Consider the following 23,576-nt stretch of genomic DNA (forward strand, 5'->3'; position numbering starts at 1 on the left):
CCGTTTCTTCCCACGGACGAAAGACACCATTTGGTAGGTTAATTGGTCATTGTAATTTGTCCCGTGATTAGGCCAGAGGGATTGTTGGGTGAGGCAGCTCAAAAGGCCAGAAGGGCCTATTCTACGTAGTCTCTCAGTAAATAAATAAATATCCTCTCAATCACTGTGAGAGTCTCCCCTGGTGCTCCACTTTCCTCCCACATCTCAAAGGGATGTAATTGGCAGATTTTATGGCAGTTGAATTTGCCTTGTGTGGATGAGCAATAGAATCTGTGGAGTTAATTGGTAAATGAAGAGAACAGATTTTACAGAAAATTGGTGGAAAATGCCTTAGTTTCATGAGCCAGCGTTCATTTAATGGCCTTCCTCCACTCTTTATGGTGTCTCTGTCACCATAAAGTAAAATGGAAATGCCATCTCTGGGCCCTGAGTCCAGTTTCTCCCATGATTGCAATATTCCTTGAACATGAGAACATAAGAACTTGGAGCAGGAGTAGGCCAACTAGCCCATCGAGCCTGCTCCGCCATTCAATAAGATCATGGCTGATCTGACCATGGTCTCATCTCCACATACCTGCCTTTTCCCCATAACTCTTAATTCCCCTACTATGCAAAAATCTATCCAACCTTGTCTTAAATAAATTTACTGAGGTAGCTCCACTGCTTCATTGGGCAGAGAATGCCACAGATTCACAACTCCTTGGGAAAAGCAGTTCCACCTCATCGCCATCCTTAATTTACTCCCCCGAATCTCAAGGCTATGTCCCCGAGTTCTCTGTCTTGACCAGAATTCTTTCAATCCTAGCCTCAAACATAGTCAGCAACTGATCATTTGCAAGCCCCATGAATGAATGATTTCAAAGATAATCAACGCTCTTCATCTCAGTCACATGGGACTGATCACTTCCTCTAACACAGGGGTTCCCAGCCTGGGGTCCACAGACCTCTCGGTTAATGGTAGGGGTCTAAGGCATTAAAAAAAAGGTGAGGAACCCCTGCAGTAATACCGCCCAGTTCCACATCTAGCTGTCTGAGGAAATAACTGCTCAGCATCTCCCCTGCCAATACCTCTCTTAAGTTTCTGTGGAAAAGGGTCAACAGTCAATGTTTCAGGCTGAGACCCTTCATTAGAACTGGAAAGGAAGGAGAGAACTCTTTTCCATAGATGCTGCCTGGCCTGCTGAGTTCCTCCAGCATTTTATGCGTGTTGCTTTGGATTTCCAGCATCTGCAGGTTGTCTTGTGTTTAAGTTTATATTTTCCAGTTAGAAGATGATAAATACAAGAGTTTCAACCCTGGACTGATGGAATGGGAAGTAGAATTAAAATGGTACCCATTTAATTAGAATATCTATCATTCTGCTAACCTCCAATAATTTAAGCCATTCTTTCCTCATAGGACAAGCTTCTCATTCCCAGGAGTCAATATAACCATTTTGCCTAAATCCATATCAGAGAAGAATAAATTCTCACCCCTTTTTCTCTATTAGGGCATTTATCATTATAGCCCCAGTTCCATTGCAGAATGTCACTTATCCAAATAAAACTTCATCACCTTGATTACAAATCCATTATCTCTCAACTTCCCTGCCAACTTCCTGTAGAAGTGAGTGATCAGCCATCAAAAGCGAAAGATTTTTTAACCTTTTGGGGTTTTCCTGCCTTACCCAAGATGTTGGTGAGTCATGATTTTCTTAACTCAGGCAATGAAGTGGACCTGGAATTCTGTGGTTTTTCTTTGGTATCGGTATTCTGTACTCCACAGGGAGCCTACTCTGAAAGCCAACCTTTCACGCTCTGCTGTTTTCTCTCGATCTATTCGTTCCAGCGTTTCCGAGACAAGGATTCAGTGCGTTACTCCAGCCCATGAATCCCTGCGGAAGTATTCTGTAGTTTTGAAAGTTGATGCTGCCGTCCGGGAATTCAAAGATTGTTTCACGTATGTGGGAAGTCCATCAGTCACTAATATCCATCCAGCTTGGTCGTTCAGCAGGTAAGACAGAGCCATGTTCTTTCTAACCTGTTCTCCTGTTTAAGAGCGTCACAGTGAAAGCTTTCTTTGTATTTCGCTCATGACAGTGGAGGAAGCACAGTGACAGTGCAAGGAAGTAACTTGAAGTTTGTGCAATCGCCCCAGATGGTAATCACGGTACAACAAATATCAAAGACTTTTCATGTGGTAAGTGTTCCCTTCACCCCGGTTGACAAACCATGCCTATTTACCAAGAAAAATAAGAAAATATGCTGATTGTTTGCATTTCAACCACTTGCAGTAATTCAATTAGGTCCTGGTAGAAAGGCAGTCAGATCTCTTTTGTCTCCCTCAGCTCCATCTCCCCCCTGGAACTTTACCAGTAATAAGCTGTGGATTAGTTTGTATCCATTGACCACCACATCTAGTTGGGTGGGAGAGTTCCAGATTGTCGTGACAATCATGTGTAATCTTCTTTTCCAGTCCTGTAGGTGGGCCTTGGCCCGAACTATTGGCAGTTTATTCCTCTCAATCGATGCTGCCTGATCTGCTGAGTTTCTTCATCATTTTGGGTGTGTTGCTCCGTGTTTCCAGCATCTGCAGAATTCATGTATGTCCTTTGTTTTCACTCTCGAAAGGCCCATCCATAATTCAAACTATCATCTTGTTTTGAATTTCTGACAGGAAAAATTATCTGCTCTGCATCTTTTCTTTACTGATATACAACAATTGGCCCTTCCAGCCTTTTGAGCCTCGCCACCCATCAATCCCCTGAATTAATCCTGGCCTAATCACAGGACAATTTACAATGACCAATTAAGCTGCCTACAGGTACATCTTTGGACTGTTGGAGGAAACCCAGCTGGTCACAAGGACAACGTATAAACTCCTTACAGGCAGCAATGGGAATTGAACCTGAGTCGCTGGTATTGTAAAGAGTTGTGCTAATTTCTATGCTACCATGCCGTCTCACTGTTAAACCTTCCACAATTTTAAGGGCTTCCAATAAATCTACTAGATTCGGAGAAATGTAAGGCAGGTTTATAATTAACCTTGCTTAATATTCAGGTTAATACATGTTAAATAGTGATTAACCCTATTGGAAATTTTCATTAATACAATGATTGTCCTCTCCAAAATCCTTTTTAATTACCATTTTCCTTTGGTCTTATCATTAAAGGATTGTCATCTATTATTCCAGAGCTCAAAATACCGTCACAGCCCAATGACTTAAAATTATCTTTAAAGGTTAAATTTCTGAGCAGTTGAGCTTACAAGAAAAATATTCAGGATTCAGTTGCATAGTAACTAGGTGGAGTTTTTGATTATCAAGAAAAATAAGCAAGTCCAAGACCAGCTTTTTAAATAATATTATGTCAGTGCATAAATTTGCTCAAGATGAGTCAGGGGCTACAAGGTTGTTACCGTTGATGAAGGAGAAGGGAAAGAATTTTTTTAAGTATTTCAGAGTCAGAATCCGAAACAGGTTTAATATCACCAGCATATGTTGTGAAATTTGTTAATTTTGCAGCAGCAGTACAATGCAAAACATGATAATATAGGGGAAATAAATAAATATGTCAATCACAGTTAGTATATATGTATATTAAATAGTTACATTAAAATAGTGCAAAAACAGAAATAATATTAAAAATAAAGTGAGGTAGTGTCCATGGGTTCAATGTCCATTTAAGAATCAGATGGCAGATGGGAAGAATCTGTTCCTGAATCATTAAGAGTGTGCCTTTGAGTTTCTGTACCTCCTTCCTGATGGTAAAAATGAGAAGAGGGCATGTCCTGGGTGATGGGGGTCCTTAATGGACACTGCCTTGCTGAGATGCCGCTCCTTGAAGGTGTCTTGGATGCTGTGAAGGCTAGTACCCAAGCTGGAGCTGACTGATTTAACAACTTTCTGCAGCTTCTTTCTGTCCTGTCCTGCCCCCACCCCACCCCAATACTAGACAGTGAGGCAGCCTCTCTGAATGCTCTCCATGGTACATCTGTAGGAGTTTTCAAATCTCCTCAAACTGCTAATGAAATATAACCGTTGTCTTGCCTTCTTAAACACAAGAGATTCTGCAGATGCTGGAAATCCAGAGCAAAGCACACAAAATGTTCGAAGAAGTCAGCAAGTGTCAATGGAAATGAATAAATTGTCGACATTTTGGGCCAAGACCCTTCATCAGGACTAGAAAGGGAGGGGGAAGATGTCAGAGTGAGAAGGTGGAGGGAGTGGAAGGAGGAAAAGCTAGAAGGTGATAGGTGAAGCCATGTGAGTGGGGGATGGGGTGAATGCAGTGACAAGCTGGGAGGTGATAGGTGGAAAAGATAAAGGGCTGGAGAATTAGTAATCTCATTAGAGAGGAGAGTGGATCGAGGGAGAAATAGAAGGAGGAAGAGCACCAGTGGGAGGTGACAGACAGGTGACGAGAAGAGGTAAGAGGCCAGAGTGAGCAAATGAAAGAGAGGGAAGAGAGGAGGGAAGGGTTATCAGAAATGGGAGAAATTGATGTTCATGTTACTCACGTTGGAAGCTACCTAGGCAGAATATGAAGTGTTGCTCCTCCAACCTGAGAGTAGCGTCATCATGGCAGCAGGTGAGGCCATGGACCGACATGTTGCAACAGTAATGGGGATAGGAATTGAAATGTTTGGCCGCCAGGCAATGTTTGCAGATGGTGGTGGCCCAACAAAGCGGGCCCCCAGTTTACCTCGGGTCCCATCACCGTAGAGGGGGCCGCATCAGGAGCATCGGATACAGTAGACAACCGCAACAGATTCACAGGTGAAGTGTTACCTCACCGACAAAACCTGCTTGGGGACCTGAATGGAGGTGAGGGGGGGAATAGCACTTCTGCCTCTTGCAGGAATAAATACCGGGAGGGAGATTAGTGGGGACGGGCGAATATTCAAGGGAATTACAGATCCTAGCAGAAAGTGTTGTGGGGAGGGGGGGGGAGGTGAAGACGAATTGGGTGGTGGGTCTCGTTGAAGAAGGTGGAAGTTGCAGAGAATGTGTTGGATGCGGAGTCTCATTGGGTAGTAGCTGAGGACAAGAGGAATTGTATTCTTGTTGAGGCAGTGGGAAGATGGGGTGAGTGTGGATGTCTGGGAAATGGAGGAGATGCACTGTTGATCAGCAAACACTGTGGGTGGGTTGGACATCAGCCTCGTTATGTGTGGACAAAGAAAACCATCTGATAATTTCAAAAGTTTCATCATTGTCCTCCATGCAACCAAGGTCAACAAATGCAGAGGAGAACTGAGTTCTTTATTAGCTGAAAATCAGAATGTACATTGAAAGATGGGGAGAGCTCCTGGCTGGGAAGATATCACACTTGTACCGGCTGTTCAAGATTGTTGTCCTGAAAGGCACAGTAGACTAGTAAAATGAGCAAAGGCAAAGTAGATGGGACATAGGACCCAAGAGAGACTACCGGAAACTGACTACAGAATAAGTATAAAGTCAGAATCAGAATCAGGTTTATTATCACTGGAAATTTGCGGTTACACAGCAGCGATACATTGCAAAACATAATACTAAAAACTATAAATTATAGTAAGTATCATCGATATGTGCTGTGCCAAGTGGTTTGCCATTGCCTTCTTCTGAGCAGTGTCTTTTTCTGTTTTGTATATACACACATATACTTACTTATTTATTACATTGTACTACTGGTGCAAAGTCAACAAATTTCACGGCATATGCCGGTGATCTCAAGCCTGATTCTGATTCTGAAGAGGTGTAACCCCAGCCATTACCAATACACTTCAGAATTACTGCCTGGCTTCAATGGTTGCATAATCGGGACTTGTGACATGCACCAGCGGCTCATATGACCATCCACCACCTGCTCCCATGGCTTCACTTGACCCTGAACAGGGGGCTAAGTAAGTGCTACACCTTACCCAAGGGCAACCTGCAGACCAGCAGAGGGAGTGAGTGGCTTACTCCTCCTTTGGTAGCGACGTATCTCCACTCTGCCACCCAAGAAGTATATATGAGGGGTGATTGATAAATCCGTGGCTTAAGGTAGAAGGAGTCCATTTTAGAAAACTTAGCACATTTATTTTTCACAAGCCCTTGAGACCAAGGTAGCGGATGACTGCACGAAGGCCGATGTTGTCCATTTTCTCAGACAGTGCTTACTTGCAATTTTCAATTATCTGAAACAGAACCACCACAAAAGCTATTAACTTCAAACTTTCTGCATAATCACTCAAAGAATTGAACTGCACGTGCATGTAATGAGAGCTGTATAACTCATCTCCTTCCACCTTAGGCCACAAACTTATCAATCACCCCTGCTGTGGACACTTTCTGGAAGTCCAAGATCCATATGCTCCACGACTGCTGGACTAAGTGTGTAAATGTAGGAGGGGACTATGTTGAAAAATAAATGTGCTAGGTTTTCTAAAATTGACTCCTTCTACCTTAGTCACAAATTTATCAACCACCCTTTGTATATGCTGTATGTCCATTCAGAAATCTGATGGCAGAGGGGAAGAAGCTGTTCCCAAATGGTCGAGTATGTGCCTTCAAGCTTCTCTCTGATGGCTGCAATGAGAAAAGGGCGTATCCTGGGTGGACAGACCTTAATGATGGATGCAGCCTGTTGAGGCATTGAAGATGTCTTGGATGCTTGGGAGGCTAGTGCCCATGATGGACCTGACTAAGTTTAGATGACTCAAACTGGTAAAATTTTCATGGGGAATAGGCAGGGGCAAGAGCTAATGGACCTAAGGTTCATTCAGGCAAACATTTGATAATGAGTGAGCAACTTCTGAAGGCAATTAAGGAATTAATGAAAATACTTAATTGTGTGTTTTGGAGCTATACTGCACCCCAACTTTATCCTCAATGCCCTGAAAATTATCCTGGCGTAAGTACATCCAATCACCTTTAAATGTTGGTAGCTAATTCCACCCATCATGCACTACAGTTCAGATCTTCACAACCCTCAATAAGAAGATGTTTAATCCTAATCCCTTCAGCTCCTTGACCAATTATTTTACAATCAATAACCTATGAAGCTCACTCAATTGCCAGAGAAAATAGTTTTTCCCTATCTCCAAACAAACTACAAACATTATATCATTAGGGTCAGGGTCTCCTATAACCATTGCCTGTTCAAAAGAGAACTATCTCAACTTTTTTTTAGTGCACAGAACTGAAGTCTATTATCTCAGGTATCATTCTGATAACCATGCTCTGAAATTAGTGCTGTAAAATCTATCTAAGTGGTGGCGCATAGAACTTGACACAGTATTCAAAGTGAAGGCCAACATGAAATATGCACAGGACTTAGTATAATCTATTTTTGTACTTGTTATCTATGTTTACAAAGTGAAGTATTCCATGAACATTATCTTCTAAATTTGCCCAGCCACCTTAAAAAGATTGTACATCTCAGTTCCTCTGTTGAACCATTAGAGTCATAAAGTCTGGAGAAGTACAGCACAGAAACAGCCCCTTCAGCTCATCTAGTCCGTGCTGAACCATTTAAGCTGCCTGCTCCCATCGGCCTGCTCTGGGGCCATAGCCCTCCATACCTCTGCTTTCCGTATACCCATCTAAACTTCTCTTAAACATTGAAATTAAGCTCACATGCAGCTGGTTCCAAACTCTCACGACCCTCTAAGTGAAGGAGTCTCCCCTCGTGTTCCCCTTAAACTTCTCACCTTTCACCCATGACCTCTAGTTGTAGTCCCACTTAACCTCAGTGGAAAAGGCCTGCGGGCTTGTACTCTATCTATACTCCTCATAATTTTGTATACCTCTGTCAAATCTCCACTCAATCTTCTGTGTTCCGAGGAGTAAAGTCCTAATCTGTTTAATTTGTCCACATATCTCAGATCCTCCACACATGGCAACATCCTGCTCCACTACTCTATTTCAGTTAAATTATGTTACCTTTCCATACTATCTTGTACCAAAGGAGATCACTTCACACTTATTACATTGTATTCTGTCTGCTAGACCACTATTCATTTTAGCTATCTCACTCTGTCCCCTTGAAAACTACCTGTGCATTCTACGTCACTGCCATGGTCTGTAACATAAGCAAACTTCAAAACTCTGCCCCAACTCCAAGTTATTTATAAATAAACAAAACTATATTAAGAATCTGTGAAAAGGGGTTTTAGGCTGTCACTCCATATAAAGTTTAATGCCTTTGATTCATAGTTTTTATTTTGGTTTAGCAGTTGAAGTACTGCATTTGGGACATTTTTTAGTTTGCTTACACATTTTAAATGTTGCCTATGTTTTGGGTAGCAGAGTGGAGATGTGTCTGTACCAAGAAGGTGTAAGGCGCTCCTTCCCTCTGATGGCCTGCAGGTCACCCTTGGACAAGGTGTAGCACCTGCTTAGCCTCCCTGATCAGGGTCACGTGAAGCCATGGGAGGTGGTACTTGGCCATATGAACAGCTGGTGCATATCACAAGTCCTGGTTATGCGACCACTGACACCAGGCAGACAATCTCTGAAGAGTATTGATAATGGCTGGGGTGACCCATCTTGTCAAGACACTGGCCAGAAGAAGGCAATGGCAAACAACTTCTGAAAAATTTGCCAAGAACACTAATGGCCACAGATACAAAGAATAAAAACATGAAGGGGGTTTTGCAAACTCGAGAAAATCTGTAGATGCTGGAAATCCAAAACAACACCCACTAAATGCTGGAGGAACTCAGCAGACTGGGCAGCATCTATGGAAAAGGGTAAACACTCCACTTTCTAGGCAAGACCCTTCATCACTGAAGGGTCTCGGACCAAAACGTCAATTGTTCACTCTTTTCCATAGATGCTGCCCGGCCTGCTGAGCTCCTCCAGAATTTTGTGTGTGTTGCATGAAGGGGGTCTTCACCACGGGCAGATTAAAGAAAGATGAGAGACCATGGTTGCTGCATCCTGTGACAGAGCACGTGACGATGATGATAAGATATTGAAATCATTTGATTCATTCATCAGAAACAGATAGCGTGAAATTATTTTGCAAAGAAGTAGTGATAGCTTCAGATTTAATTAAGTTTCCTGATTTTTTTTTAAAACTGTAAAGCATCAGCAGGTCAATGTGTCATTAAAGGCAGGGTCGTGTTTGAAGCTTTGCATTTCCATTTAATTCATGGAATCATGTTACATTTTGTTCCAAAACTAGGCATGTAGATATGAAGTTAACATGCAGGTGATCTACTGTCCAACTCCCTCTCTGAATCGCTTTAAACTCACACTGCCTACGCAGGGCAAGGCATCTTTTATCTTTGACAATGTCACTGTGGGATCCTTTGACTTTGGATATGCAGAAGATCCTCTGTTTGAGACATTTCAAGTACCCAAGGAGATCAAAAAGAGCGGCAGTAATGCCCTTGAGATTAAAGTAAGTGGAATGGAATCTAAACATGTTTATCATTTATTTTTAAGCATATGTTGCCTGTAAACAAACCATTGAGACTTGAGTATGACTTTATGTGATCTTACTTCTGAAATGATGATTTTTCAAATAGTTTCTCGAAAAGACTCCTAAGAAATGTGGTTAATGAGTTTTACAAGGAACATCTTTTAAAGTATACAACTGTAAACCAGATAAAACGGAACATAGCTGTTTACAAGATATCAAAAAATACTGAAATCAACTTTGAGCAGATGCATATTCACTGATCACTATCCAACATAATTCAGAGTCAGAATCAGGGCTGTTATCACTGGCATACTATATGTTGTGAAATTTATTGTTTTGTGGCAGCAGTATAGTGAAAGACATAAAAATTACTGTAAGTTTCAAAAACTAGAGTGCAAGAGAGGATTAACAAGGTAGTGTTTTTGGGTTCATGGACTGTTCAGAGATCTCGGGGAGAGTGGAAGAAGCTGATATAAAACCTGGAGTGTGGATCTTCAGGCTCCTGTGCCTCCTCCCCAGTGGTACTAACAAGATGAAGCCATGCCCTGGATGGTGAGAGTCATTAATGATGGATACTGCCTTCTTGAGACAGCATCTCTTGAAACTATCCTCATTAGAATAGAGCAGGTTGAGCCTAAAAGAGCTGAAAGCTCCTGTGCAGTCTCCTTTGATCCTGTGCATTGGAGATCCATGTCAGGCAGTGTTGTTGTTCATTTTATTCCTCACTGGCTGGCAAAATAGTTTGTAGAGGAAAAAAACCTATCTTTCTAAGGACAGTACCAACATGCATTAATTCATTCATTGATTCAAAATTGAAAGCCCTTTCCATAGTTTCTGTCTAGAACTGAGTTGCCAGATAAATAACCTGCTTTCTGGTCCCTGCACCTTGAAACAGATCAGTAGTAAAATACCGTTTTCTCTCTCAGTGACGAAACAACTGGCTTATGCTAAGGCCCTAAGAGTGGCTCATTGCAGTCAAAGGGAGATGTGTTCATATGCTGCATTATAGCAGAACTTTAATGGATCTGGGATTTCATTGCTATTGATTAATGCCTGGGGCTTTCCTCTCAAGAAGTGGATTGAAGTTTATAGCTGTGCATCTGTCCAAAAGTGTTTAATGCATAACCAATCATTTTTGCAATAGTAATAGCAAATTACCTAGAATTTTTTTGTTTGAAGTTTCAAGGAACACAGATTAAAGCTGAAGCTATTGATGGTAAAATACTGACAATTGGAAACCGGAGCTGTGAGCATATTCACCTGAGGCCAAATACTTTAGTCTGTATCATACCCAAGGAACTTCTGGCTTCAAGAAGTGAATTTGATGTAGAAGTAAGAGATTTTTAACATTCAAACTTGCATGATTAGATTTTATCAGACCATTGGAATATAATGATCATGTGACAGAAACTTCAGTCTAGTTGTTTATTTATATTCTCTGTGTGATGTTAATTTATACTCTTGAACATGGCGGTGAAGAAATGGTGAAAGAAGCTGGCATTAATTACAAGTATAATTTATTCAGTGATACTACCAGTGTGTTAAACACTTGTATTAAAGATTTGAGAAGTTAAATAGGGGGAAACTGCTCACAAAGACCATAAAGTACTGATTTAAAATGTTGTCCTCATGATACAACGTTCCACCTGGTATATCCAGAGCTTAAGTTAAAAATTAGAAGCATCCTATTTCTTACTTGGTGTCAGAATTAAGGTTTCGTTTAAAATTTCTTGCAACTATTTTTTTTACAACCCTTTGAATAATTTCTAATTTGTCAGAATTACTGAACCTTCCAACTTAATTCTAATCTTGTCACCTGCAGCCTTTCCACCACTTGTCTTCCTATCCCTTCAAGGCATTATCATGGGATGCCTCAGCTTTCATCTCTTGTTCTTTAAACTCTTATTTCCTTTAATTTCCTTTAAAAAAAAAACAGATCTGAGGCCACTTTCATTGTATTTGAAAACCTCAGCATATTTTACAAACTGTTCCAAAGTGAAGACATAAAAGCGCAGGTGCAGGTTAAAATGGGATTAGTGTAGATAGGTACTTGATTGGCCACATGGATGTAATAGGCTAATAAGCTGTCTTAGAGTATAAGAGCGCAGGAATATACCTTTAAGTCCATGATGTCTATGCAGGGCGTAATGGCAAACTAAAATATTTCTGTGCTGTATCATTCTATAAGTAAAATTTATTCTTTTGAAACATTGGATACATAAAGTTCTAGGCCAGCTTCCATTAAATCAGCAAATAGAATCAGTTTCACTCAAATGTAATAAATAATATCTTTGTTAATATATTTCTTTCCAGTGGAAAAAAGCGAATTCATCAATTTATTTGGGAAAAGTAATTATCCTTGAAAATAAGAACATTATTGCACTTGTTGGCTTGGTCGTGATAATGTTGCTGCTTCTTTTGATACTTGGAATATTTATTTGGAGGTACAAGAAGCAACAGATGAAAGGTACACACCATTCTTCAATTGTCGGACAATTTTAATGCATGCAGCAGTATATATTTTTTTTAAAGAATCACCTTTCTTGCCAATAAGGTCTTGTGCTAATTTAAGCTGCAAGGTTCTCCGTTTGCACTCTATAAGCTTAGCTTGTTTTGTTGATAGATCTAAACACAGATATTGCGCGGTTTGACGGAGGGACGCACACACTGCACCTGGACAGGCTTGTGAACACAAGAGCACGAAACAGTATCACTGCAGAAATGATCTCTCATGAATCCTCTGACTATCGAACAACCCTTCAAGAAGGTATGATTATCCAGCCCATACCTGAAATTAAATTTGAGGCACATCTTTGCAATCTTCTGCGTTCTCCGGAGACCAAAATCTTAAACGCATGCTCTGCTTTTAGTTGTTCTCTAATGCCTGACCCAAGTGACTGTTCTTCATTTTAAGAATCAGAGTCAGAATCAGGTTTATTATCACTGACTTATGTCGTGCAATTTGTTGTTTTGCAGCAGTAGTACAGTACAATACATAAAATATACAACAAATTATAATAAGAAATATGTATATATTAAAAACATGAATAGGTCATGCAAAAAGAGAACAAAAATAATGAGCTATTTCATTGCCCATTCACACATTTAATGGAGGAGGGTAAGAAGCTGTTCCTAAAACGTAAAGTGCATGTCTTCAGGCTCCTCTCCCTCTTTTCTGATGGTAGTAATGAGAAGAGAGTGTGCTGGGTAGTGGGAGTCCTTAATGATGGATGCCACCTTTTTGAGGCATCGTCGTTTGAAGATGTCCGTATAAGCACTGCTATGTGGTAATAAGAAGATACAGCTATTTCACCGGTGAAATCCCGCCCTTCCCTTAACAAGTCTTCACACAAGCTATGATTAAAATTCGCGGGATATCAGTCAGTGTCAGAAACTTTGCTGGATTTCCCCAAAAAGAAAAGAATTTGGTAAATCATTTTTAAAAAATCTACCACCACCTGCTGGAGACCAGAGAATGGACAGAGAAAGAGAGGGGGGGAGCAGTTTACCTGAAATTAGAGAATTTAATACTTGTGCTGACTACACGGGTGGAATATGAAATGCAGTAGGGGAGGCCAAGGGTAGACATGTCAGTGTGGAAATAGGTCAGACTGTTTAAATTCACATTAATTTAAATTCTCCTTGTGTTGGGGGGAGACACAAGAAAATGTGAGTTGCTTGGTATCAATAATAAAACAATATTTTCAGCTAACTGTAGACTTGCTTGGCAGAGAACAAATACTGCCAGTAATTAATAAGCATTTGTAATCCCCTTCACAATGTCTAACGTTGAAAGAAATTCAGTTGCAACACTCTGTCTTCAGAGCTTCCAAACCCATGAAATTACTTCATCCATCTGTAATTAAGGGGAGGTTTGCGAAATCCATGCTGCCGAAAGATAGAATGAAATTGCTCCCTGAAGCTAAGAGAGTAAAAATCATCATGCTGACTTTTATTTAGTAAATACCTGTGAAATATATTTTTAAAATCTGTCAAATTTGACACCGTGCTCAGTATAGATACCGCGGGCTGAAGGTCCCATTCTCGTGCTGTACTGTTCTATGTTCCATGAAAATAACTTAACGCCTTCTCACTTACAGATCCTTTTCAGAACTTGACACAAGGAGCATCATATAGGCAGGCCCAGTTTTCACACTCCGATTTGACTTGCATATTGTCAAGTGGGGACTTGGATGCAGCCGCGCCGTTACTGCAGGGCGACGTGAACATCAGCTTCAGCAGCTTGGACTCGGAACTACTGAAAGAAGTGCAACACATGGTTATCAGCACCGATGCTCTCACAATGCACACCACAGAGGTGATAGGACGAGGCAAGTTTCAAGCAGATCCTGACTTTAATAGCAAACCGGGGAAATATATTTGAATGTTTTAGTATGTCTTTAGACTCGTTCCATTTCTTTTAGCAGGTAAAAATAACTGCCACGTTGTTTAAATGTTGTCTTTGTGGCACGCTGGTGGAGATTTGGTCATTTAGCATAGATCAGGAATCAAATCTTGCACTTCCTTTTTTGGTTAAATTCCACCACGTGGTTTGCATTTACCAGTGACCCATAAGTATAGCAGCAAACTGCAGGATTGTTGACCTTTTCTTTACTAATGGTAGAAAATACTTGGAAATACGGGGACAACACACACAAAATGCTGGTGGAACACAGCAAGCCAGGCAGCACCTATAAGGAAAAGCACCATCGACGTTTTGGGCCTGACCTGATGAAGGGTTTCAGGCCGAAACATCGACAGTGCTTCTCCTTATAGGTGCTGCCTGGCCTGCTGTGTTCCACCAGCATTCTGTGTGTGTTTGAATTAACAGCATCTGCAGATTTCCTCATGTTTGCTCTGGAAATATGGGGAATGGGCAGAGAAGAAAAAGTACTGGTTTATTATTGTCACAGTGAAAAGCTTGTCTTGCATACTACTCATATGAATCAGATCATTACACAGAGCACTGAGGCAGAACAAATTAAAATAGTAACAATGCAGAATAATGTGTAAAAGCTACAGAGAAAGTGCAGTTACAGGTAAACGATAAAGAGCAGGATCATAACAAGGTAGATTGTGAGGTTAAGAGTTCACCTGATCATACTAGGTTACCACCTAATAGTCTAATTAGAGCAGGATAGTAACAGCCCTTAAGCCTGGTGGTATGGACCTTCAGGTTTTTGTATCATTTCCTCAATGGAAAAGGGGAAAAGTGAGAATGCCCAGGGTAGGTAGGGTCTTCAGTTATGCTGGCTGCTTTACTGAGCCAGTGACAAGTATAGATAGAGTCCATAGAAGGGAGGTTGGTTTCCATGATGCGCTGAGCCATGTCCACAGCTCTTGCGGTCACACACAGAACAGATGCCGTGCCGAGCCATTATGGAATGCATCAATAAAAAAACATTGTAAAGGTGACTGGCGTGCAGAATTTCTTTAGCCTGCTGAGGGAATATTAAGCCTGAAATTCTGTTTGTAGTCATTGACTAAGACAACGACAGGCCAATCAAAAGGTATAGAATCAAGCATGAAGGAGGAATAGAGTATCTATCTATCTATCTATCTATCTATCTAGAGGCCAAGATCCATTCAGGTCTGATTGGCAGACGGGTCAAAAAGGCCATACAGCCTGGGCCTGCATCTATCCCCCTTGGTTCTTAACTTTGTTTTATTCAAGTTTCCCCTTCCTGCAGCTTACAGCAGAAGAATAAAGACATTGCTACAGTGTTTAAGAAGGGAATTACTTGGTCAAAGCTAGCAGCCCAAAATTGTAAAGGCGCGAATTGGCTTCCCAGCCTACTACGATGGCGGTAGGCAGAATCAAATCTAGTAACTGTGACAGGGAACTCTGAAGGCCATGCCTGGCCCAAAGTCATCATACACAATTAAAATGCCTTTGCTCCATCCGGGATCAAACTTCTGTGGAGATTCAAAACGAGCAACAGCATGTGGTGAAAAAGCCCACAGTGATGTGGGTGTAGTCAGTGAGGGTTGTACTTGAGGGAATTCTGATCACGAGGCAAGTCCCCACGCCCTACCCCGGACCCAGATGTGCGTGTGAAAATCTCTGCACTCGGGCAAATAAGCTGTTTGCCATCTACTTATTAGGGATGGATGTTTGACAGAAATTAATGATACTCGCCTATAGCAACTGATTAAAAAAAACTGGAGTTGGCTTCAGGGCTTCTCAGGGTAACTTTGCCACTGCTCTTGTTCTCAACAGAACAGGACATAACTTTGCCTCTGTAAAGGCTGCCTTAGGTTCCCTGGAGAATTGATAAGCTCTCCGGGCAAACATGCTCTTTCAAGTATCTTGTAGACTGCAGTGATTCAATACATCTAACTATTGTTCTTCAAATTGAAGCTTACTGTATGTATTTCTACAGTAAAGTATGCTCATAATCACTCTATGTTTATTCAATAAAGCTTTTTTCTCCTTGTTACCTCAAAATTTAATAGGCCACTTTGGCTGTGTATGCCATGGAACTCTTGTTGCTCCAGATGGGAACCATGTACATTGTGCAGTGAAATGCCTCAACAGTAAGTAAACAAGCTGCTTGCTCTATAAATTTAATTTTCCCAATGAATATTCTGCAACACTGCAAATTTCTAGTAAGCTCTTCACTTTGAGTTGTAAAGCATTCTATGTGAAACATTAATATATGGTATCTATTTGCACAGGAATCACTTGCGTAGAACAAGTTACCCAATTTCTGAGGGAAGGATTAATAATGAAAGATTTCAAACATACTAATGTCCTTTCCCTGCTTGGGATCTGCCTTCCGAGCCAAGGATCACCTCTGGTAGTTCTGCCATACATGAAACATGGTGACCTACGGAACTTTATCAGAGATGAGAGTCATGTAAGTGAATCACGTCCATGCATTGGGAAAGCTTGAACAAAATGCACTAAATAGATATCACTTCACACCTGGTTTGTTTGAAATCTGGTGTGCATAGTCATGTTCAAAGTGAATTTATTATCGAAGTATGACAAGGGACCTAGGCGAGGATGGTGAGGACACAGGTACTGGAAAGTCCGAGACTAGAATCGAGACACAATACGAGACTGAAACAAAGACAGGGTTCTAAACTAGGTGCTGGATGAGAATCCAAGCAGAGCTGATCATTGAGCTCCCAAACGTCATTGATGCTCTTCAAATATTAAAATCATGGTGCCAAAACATGGCCGCCAATTAGCGGGGCAGGCCTGAATCTTTAAAGGGTATCCATATCCTGGAGTATTGGAACATCTAAGCCCCGGAAGCTGGCGCATTTGGGTGCATATTGTAACACAAAGTACATATATGTCACCATTTACAACACTAAGATTCATTTTCTTATGGGCACGTTCAACAAATCTATAGAATAGTAACCATAACAGAATCAATGAAAACCATCCAGCTAGGGCATTCAACCAGAGGGCAGGCTGCAACAAACTGTGCAAATGCAAAAAGAAGGAACAATAATAATAAATAAATAAGCAATAAATATCAAGAAGATGAGATGAAGAGTCATTGAAAGTGCGTCCTTTGGTTGTGGGAACATTTCAATAACAGGGTAAGTGAAGTTATTCCCTTTGGTTCAAGAGCCTGATGGCTGAGAGTAGTAACAGTTCTTAAGGCTCTTGTACCTCTTTCCTGATGGCAGCAGCGAGAAGAGAGCATGTCCTGGGCAGTGGGGGTCCTTGATGTTGGATGAAGCTTTCCTACGACAATGCTTCATGTAGATGTGCTCAGTGGTTGGAAAGGCATTAGCTAGATGAATCAAGTCACTTTTTTTTCATTGAACTTAAATATATGCTTAAATCGAGTGTTGTATCATTAAGTTTCCACTCCTCTTAGGTTATCTCTGCAGTTAAGTCACTGAAATTAATATAAACAGAAGCTGCTCCCAAATTACACTCAACGAGATTCTGCAAATCATTTTCAATAGTTCAGTGGTTCCATTTAATATCAGAGAATGTGTACAGTATACATCCTGAAATTCTTACTCTCTGCAGACACCCTCAGAACAGAAGAAACCCAAAGAATGAATGACAGGAAAAAGACGTAAGAGCCCCAAAGCCCCCTGCTCCCTTCCCATGCACAAGCAGCATCAACCCTCCCCCTCCCCTCCCCGAATTATTCTAGCATAAAACATCAGCATTCCTACCACCCACCTTGCAAGCAACAGCAAAGTCCAACGAAAGAAAATGGCCAATAGTCTGTCAACAATTAACCTTTTACTCCAACATCCCACAGGCTTTCTCTCTCACTAACGAGGGAGAGACAGATATCGCTTCTTCCACAGTGACAGGGGAGGCAACAGTCACTGTTTCGATGTCGCAGTCAGTCCGAAGCGTTGCTTTTGCACTTTTTCGAGAGTCAGCAAATCGATTACTGAATGCAAAATCCTTTGTCAGCCACTCTGGCTGTCTTCGATGTTCCGGCTCGGTACACAACACTGGCGAGAGCGAATTCATGTCCACGGGGCCACGCAGGCCCCAAGGTCACCCAACTTCAAACCGAACCTGGACATACTGAAACGTGGGCAATCGGTGAGCTCCGAGAACAGGAACATGCCGTCATGCAGAAATACAGCTTTTGAGTGGCGTTGTATATCACAGATCTTGATAGGACCCCAGCCGCCCTGAAAAGGAAAATACAGACATTAGAATAGGAAGAATTTAACTATTTTGTTGATGAGCTGGGAGAAATCACCATCTGGTGCCATCTTTAGCTTTGCCCATATTCAAAATTCTGACTTGTTTATCATACAGTATGTACAGTACATCAGAGCATACAGTGAAATGCATCATTTTTGTTAACAACCTACACACCATACGATGTGCTGGGGCTAGCCCATAAGTGTTGTCACACATTCTGGCACCAGCATAGAATGCCCACCATGGTCAGCAGAGAACATGGAACACAACCAGCCCTATTCCTCCCAGACACACATAGCCCTCCAACCCCAGGTAGGAAGTGGAGATGTGGAAGACTGCAGAATCTGGAGCGACATATAACCTGCTGGAGGAACTCGAGCAGCACCTGTGGAGGGAAAGGAATTGTTGATGTTCCAGGACAAAATGTCAACACCTCCTTCCACCACCCCCCCCCCCTCAGATGCTACTCTACCCACCGAGTTCCTCAAGCAGATTGATGCTGAAGGTAGGATTAGGAAGAATGTTGGCCAGCAGCGAGAACTGTCCCTCTTCGAACACAAATCCCAGTGCTGACATAGGCTTACTCGGAATACTTCCCAAGTACTGCATTAAAATCTCATAGAGTCATGGAGTCATAGAGAAGTACAGCACAGAAACAGGCCCTTCAGCCCATCTAGTCCTTGCCGAAACCATTTAAACTGCTTACTCCCATCGACCTGCACTGGGACCATACCCCTCCACATCCCTACTATCCATGTAGCTATCCAAACTTCTCTTGAAAGTTGAAATCGAACTCACATGCACCACTTGTGCTGGCAGCTCTTTCCACACTCTCACAACCCTCTGAGTGAAGAAGTTTCCCCTCATGTTCCCCTTAAACTTCTTGCCTTTCACCCTTAACCCATGACCTCTGGTTGTAGTCATCTTAAACTTTGTTTACATTACATTCAAATGGCAGTTTAGATTATACTGGAATAACAGGTGGAATTGACTTTGAATGCAAAGTATATGGCTCATTCAAATACCAGTTTAGATTATACTCTAATTACAGGTAGAGTTGATTTTGAATGCAAAGCATGTGGTTCAAAGGTGAGACACTTACTAACCATGACCAGCAAACCACAAAATCCTAAGAATATTCACCATTACAAACCACTGAATATTTGGCTCATTGCCTATAACTAATAACTGCAGAAATCTGTGTCACAGAATCCAACAGTAAAGGATCTTATTCGTTTTGGACTTCATGTTGCAAAAGGGATGGAATATCTCGCAAGCAAAAAGTTTGTTCACAGAGACCTTGCAGCAAGAAACTGCATGTGAGTACAAAAATCAAATATGCTTTGCATGTTACAGCAGATACGTTTCTTTTGCCAGAACTGTGGGCTCTACTATTGTTGTGTTCCAGTAGTTGCTCGAAATGTTTGCTATACTTAACTAGCATCTGTGTTTGTTTAAAGTGCACGTGTTTGTTTAAAGCACAAATCAAGGACAGCTATTGATTGATTATGATGAACTGTGTGCTTCCAGCATGAGTTTTACACCGCTGTAAATGACACACTGATGTACTAATTAACCTATAAATGTTCAAGACACATCCCAATTTATCCTCCTTTAAAATGCAAGCTTGCCCTTCGACAGAATTCACCTCCTCCCCTAATTGTTCCAATTGACTCACATCCCAGCCCATTTATTTCAATTAAACTCTCCTGCTTACTGTTCTCTAATTTTGTAGACGCCTGCAACTCAACGTACTCAAGTGGTTTGGACTACTGGTGGTTCTTCCAGTCTAATATTTCCACAGTTCCATTGCTAATGGGCAGTCCTCCCCCTGTTCATCCCTCCATCCCACCCACCCCTCCCAACTCTCCAGTGCTTCTCCTTAGGCCATTTCTTACATCACGCCAAAACTACCATAGCTGTTTCCCCAGATAATTCCACTACTGCTCGGTATCCCTCTGTCCTCCTTGTGTCCTCTATTAAAGTTGCTAAATAAGTTAAAGAAGTTCCTAAACTAACTGTCAATTATTAATATGCTCTACATTGCAACCTGATAAATAGACTATGACTTGCAATTTTTCTTCCTCTACACAAAACAAAACTCTTACAGAAGAAGAATATTGATTTTAGCCTTTTGGCAATGTATCCTCTAAGGGTATGTTGAAACTGACTTTGAGGACTGTTATTTCCCACAAATAACACAGATGTCTGTCCTACTTTCTACTTTCATCCATAATTCATGCTTTTTCAGTAGAAGGATTAAGTTGATGCAGATAGCCGATCTCTTTCACAATGGGAATGGTCTTAAATTTAACTCCTTAACAGCCTGAAGGAAGATGTTGGTGCGTTCTTGGTGGGCTCTCCTTTCTCTATACCCTAGAGTCCATAGTAAGAAAACAGACAAGCAACTCTGTTGTAAGCCTGAACCTGAAAACCTGTAAATAGACTCTGTTTCATGTCGTGAGAATGGCTGGATTAGAGTTTGCTGAACGGGGATAAATGGCACAAATTCACATTTGTTACATAATAGTTTTTTTTAAATGAACAGGAAGGGTACAAAACCAATAACTTTTTTTGTTGCTTTTGACTTCCAGATAGATGAAAATTAGTTCCAAAAGAAAAAATTCACATTTTGTCCATTCGGAAGGGGCCATTCTGTTAGATTGAAGATAACACGTCACCCTCTCTCCACTCAACACACACACACACACACACACACACACACACACACACACACACACACACACACACACACACACACACACACACACACACACACACACACACACACACACACACACACACACACACACACACACACACACACACACACACACACACACACACACTTTACAAAATACCTGAGTAACTTTCAGATGTTCTAAACTTTCTTGGGGAGTAATTATGTTAAAATGTGACAAAGAATTAATGAAACAAAGCAATAAATCTGTGTACTAACATCAATATAAAACCCTATGATATTTCCATTCCAGGCTGGATGAGAACTATACTGTAAAAGTGGCCGATTTTGGGCTTGCAAGAGATATCTATGAGAAGGAATATTACAGCATTAATAATAAAAGTGGTGCCAAACTGCCAGTGAAGTGGATGGCACTGGAAAGTCTGCAGACTCAGAAATTCACAACCAAGTCTGATGTGGTAATGTACAATCTCACCGAGTAATATCTCAAATAGGCACATTGTAAAATACAGTATACTAATATATGTGACATAATGGAAAAGAAAATTACCTTCTTTTGTGGTTAATCAGCATAGAAGTCACCACTTCCATTAACGCACAGTGCATTTGAAGGGGGAAGAATGTTATGCAGGTGTATAATGATGGGAATTTGATTTTGAAAATGTCTGAGACAAAAGCAGATTTAAATGTAAACAAGGTCCACAAAATGATGGAGGAACACCGCAAGTCAGGCAGGGGAATAAACAGTCGATGCCTCAAATCCTGATGAAGTTCTCAGCCCAAGACTGATGCTACCTGACTTGCTAAGTTCCTTCAGCATTTTGTGTGTGTGTGTTCCTGAAGGATTACAACATCAGTAGAACCTCTTGTGGTTATAAATGTGAACAACGTTTGCTTTTCTGCTCAGACTATCAAATACAATAGTCAACTTGATGTGACTTTCAAATATAACAATCTTGAAGGAGGGTCTCGCCCTGAAACGTCGACTGTTTATTAATTTCCATAGATGCTGCCTGACCTGCTGAGTTCCTCCGGCATTTTGTGTGTGTCGCTATGAAATATAAAAGCCAATTTTCTTGCACAAAGGCAATTTTTTTCTAATTCTGTCTTGTTAGCCTTAATGCTCTGAAAATCAAACAATTGTTGTCCCTTCCAATGGCTGCTGTCTTTACTTCACCTCCTTTTGGGCAGACATAAATCCCACTAATCAGAAAACTGGGAGAGGCTTCAAAATGCTCCCTTTCGCAACAGGCAGGCATTACTGTGGCTGCGGACGTGACCCCGGGGTGTCAAGGGGATGACTGAGTGGATGCAGAACATTCTGAAAGGGGATGGTGAGCAGCCAGAGGTTGTGGTCTATGTTGATACTATTAACATGGGAATGGAGAATGATGAGGTCCTGCAAAGGGAGTTAGGTAGAATGTTATATAGCAGGAGTGCTCAGGATTGTTCCCTGTAGGAATAGAAACAGCTAAATGTGTGGCATGGCTTCAGATATTTGAATTATTGGAACCTCTTCTGAAGCAATTGGAAGGATAACTTGCAAGTAAAATGGAAGGGGTCCAACATTCTGGAAGGGAAGTTTACAAGTGGATAGTTTAAATGCTGGATGGCAGGGTGGAGAGACGTCTCTATCAAAGGAAGTGTAAGGCGCTCCTCTCTTTGCTAGCCTGCAGGTCACCCATGGGTACCCGCTTAGCCACCCAATCAGGGTCACGTGAAGCCATGGGAGCAGGTGGATGGTCGTATGAGCAGCTGGTGCATGTCACAAGTCCTGGTTATGATGCCAGGCAGACAATCTCTGAAGAGTACTGATTGTGGCTGGTGTCACCCATCTTGTAAAGACACTGCCCAGAAGAAGGCAATGGGAAACCACTTCAGTAGAAACATTTGCCAAAGAACAGTTATGGTCGTGGAAAGAGCAAGACTGCCCACATTGTATGACACAGCACATAACAAACAAATGGTTTAAACTCGTGATACAGGGAGGTGGGACTCAAAATAACAGTGTAGCAGGAGGGAGGGGGGGAGAAGCCAGTGTAGAAAAATGGATTATACAAGGGCTGATAGGCTTAACTGCATCTCGATCAGCATGGATGTCTGACCAAAGGGTCGTTTTTCACGCAGCATGAAGTGAAGCCTGAACGACTCTGTCTTTCGTGTGTGTTTCCTCTGCAGTTTAAGGGAGCAGTTTTTATCTTTAATATTTAATGAAGAATGCTCAATGCTTTTTGCTTGAGGGAGCTACTCTCAAGTTGCACTCTCGATGGGCTTCACGAAAATGGGCGGTGCGGTTGGTGAAACGTTATTACAACGTTAAGATCGGCGTACAGTTCCCACCACTGTCTGTAACACGTTTGTACATTCTCCCCGTGACCACATGGGCTTCATGCGGCCGCTCGGTTTCCTCCCACTTTCCAAAGACATACTTAGTGAGTATGTCAGCATATCATGTTGGCGTTGGAAACATGGTGACACTCGCCCTGCACAATCCTCACTGGCTCGACTTGACAGAAACAATGCATTTCACTGTATGTAGGAGAAATAAAGTTAATCTTTACCCTTAATTAGTCTTTAAAAAATATTGTCAGCATTTCCATGGACACAAGAGTCCCTAGATATACGATATTACATAAAATAGGTTTATTGAGCTAGACAGCATGGAAATAGGCCATCCATCCCGACTTTCCCAAGCTGCCTGCACTAATTCCATGTGCCTGCATTTGGTCCACGTTCCTCTGAGTCAGTCCTTTCCGTGTAAGTGTCTCTTAAACATTGTCATTGTTCTTATGTGTGTGCGTTGGTCAGATGTTCATAATCTGGGGAGATCCAGTATGAGTTTTCCTTTCCTTTTCCTCCT

General features: G+C 41.5%; 1 protein-coding gene across 2 annotated transcripts in view; it reads left to right on the top strand.

Annotated features, from left to right (window-relative positions):
- Nucleotides 1–23,576, top strand: part of met (MET proto-oncogene, receptor tyrosine kinase) — a 132,247-nt gene that overhangs the window by 103,111 nt on the left and 5,560 nt on the right. The window contains exons 9-19 of one of the 2 annotated variants that reach the window (XM_073059508.1): nt 1,828–1,992; nt 2,079–2,178; nt 9,132–9,350; nt 10,551–10,703; nt 11,685–11,838; nt 11,995–12,138; nt 13,472–13,702; nt 15,828–15,908; nt 16,050–16,231; nt 19,225–19,334; nt 21,009–21,174. In XM_073059508.1, the coding sequence (XP_072915609.1) occupies nt 1,828–1,992; nt 2,079–2,178; nt 9,132–9,350; nt 10,551–10,703; nt 11,685–11,838; nt 11,995–12,138; nt 13,472–13,702; nt 15,828–15,908; nt 16,050–16,231; nt 19,225–19,334; nt 21,009–21,174 (1,705 nt within the window). The remainder of the gene's footprint in view (nt 1–1,827; nt 1,993–2,078; nt 2,179–9,131; nt 9,351–10,550; nt 10,704–11,684; nt 11,839–11,994; nt 12,139–13,471; nt 13,703–15,827; nt 15,909–16,049; nt 16,232–19,224; nt 19,335–21,008; nt 21,175–23,576) is intronic. The other variant, XM_073059509.1, reaches the window with a different exon arrangement.

Source organism: Hemitrygon akajei, chromosome 10, assembly GCF_048418815.1.
Source record: "Hemitrygon akajei chromosome 10, sHemAka1.3, whole genome shotgun sequence".
NCBI lineage: Eukaryota > Metazoa > Chordata > Chondrichthyes > Myliobatiformes > Dasyatidae > Hemitrygon > Hemitrygon akajei.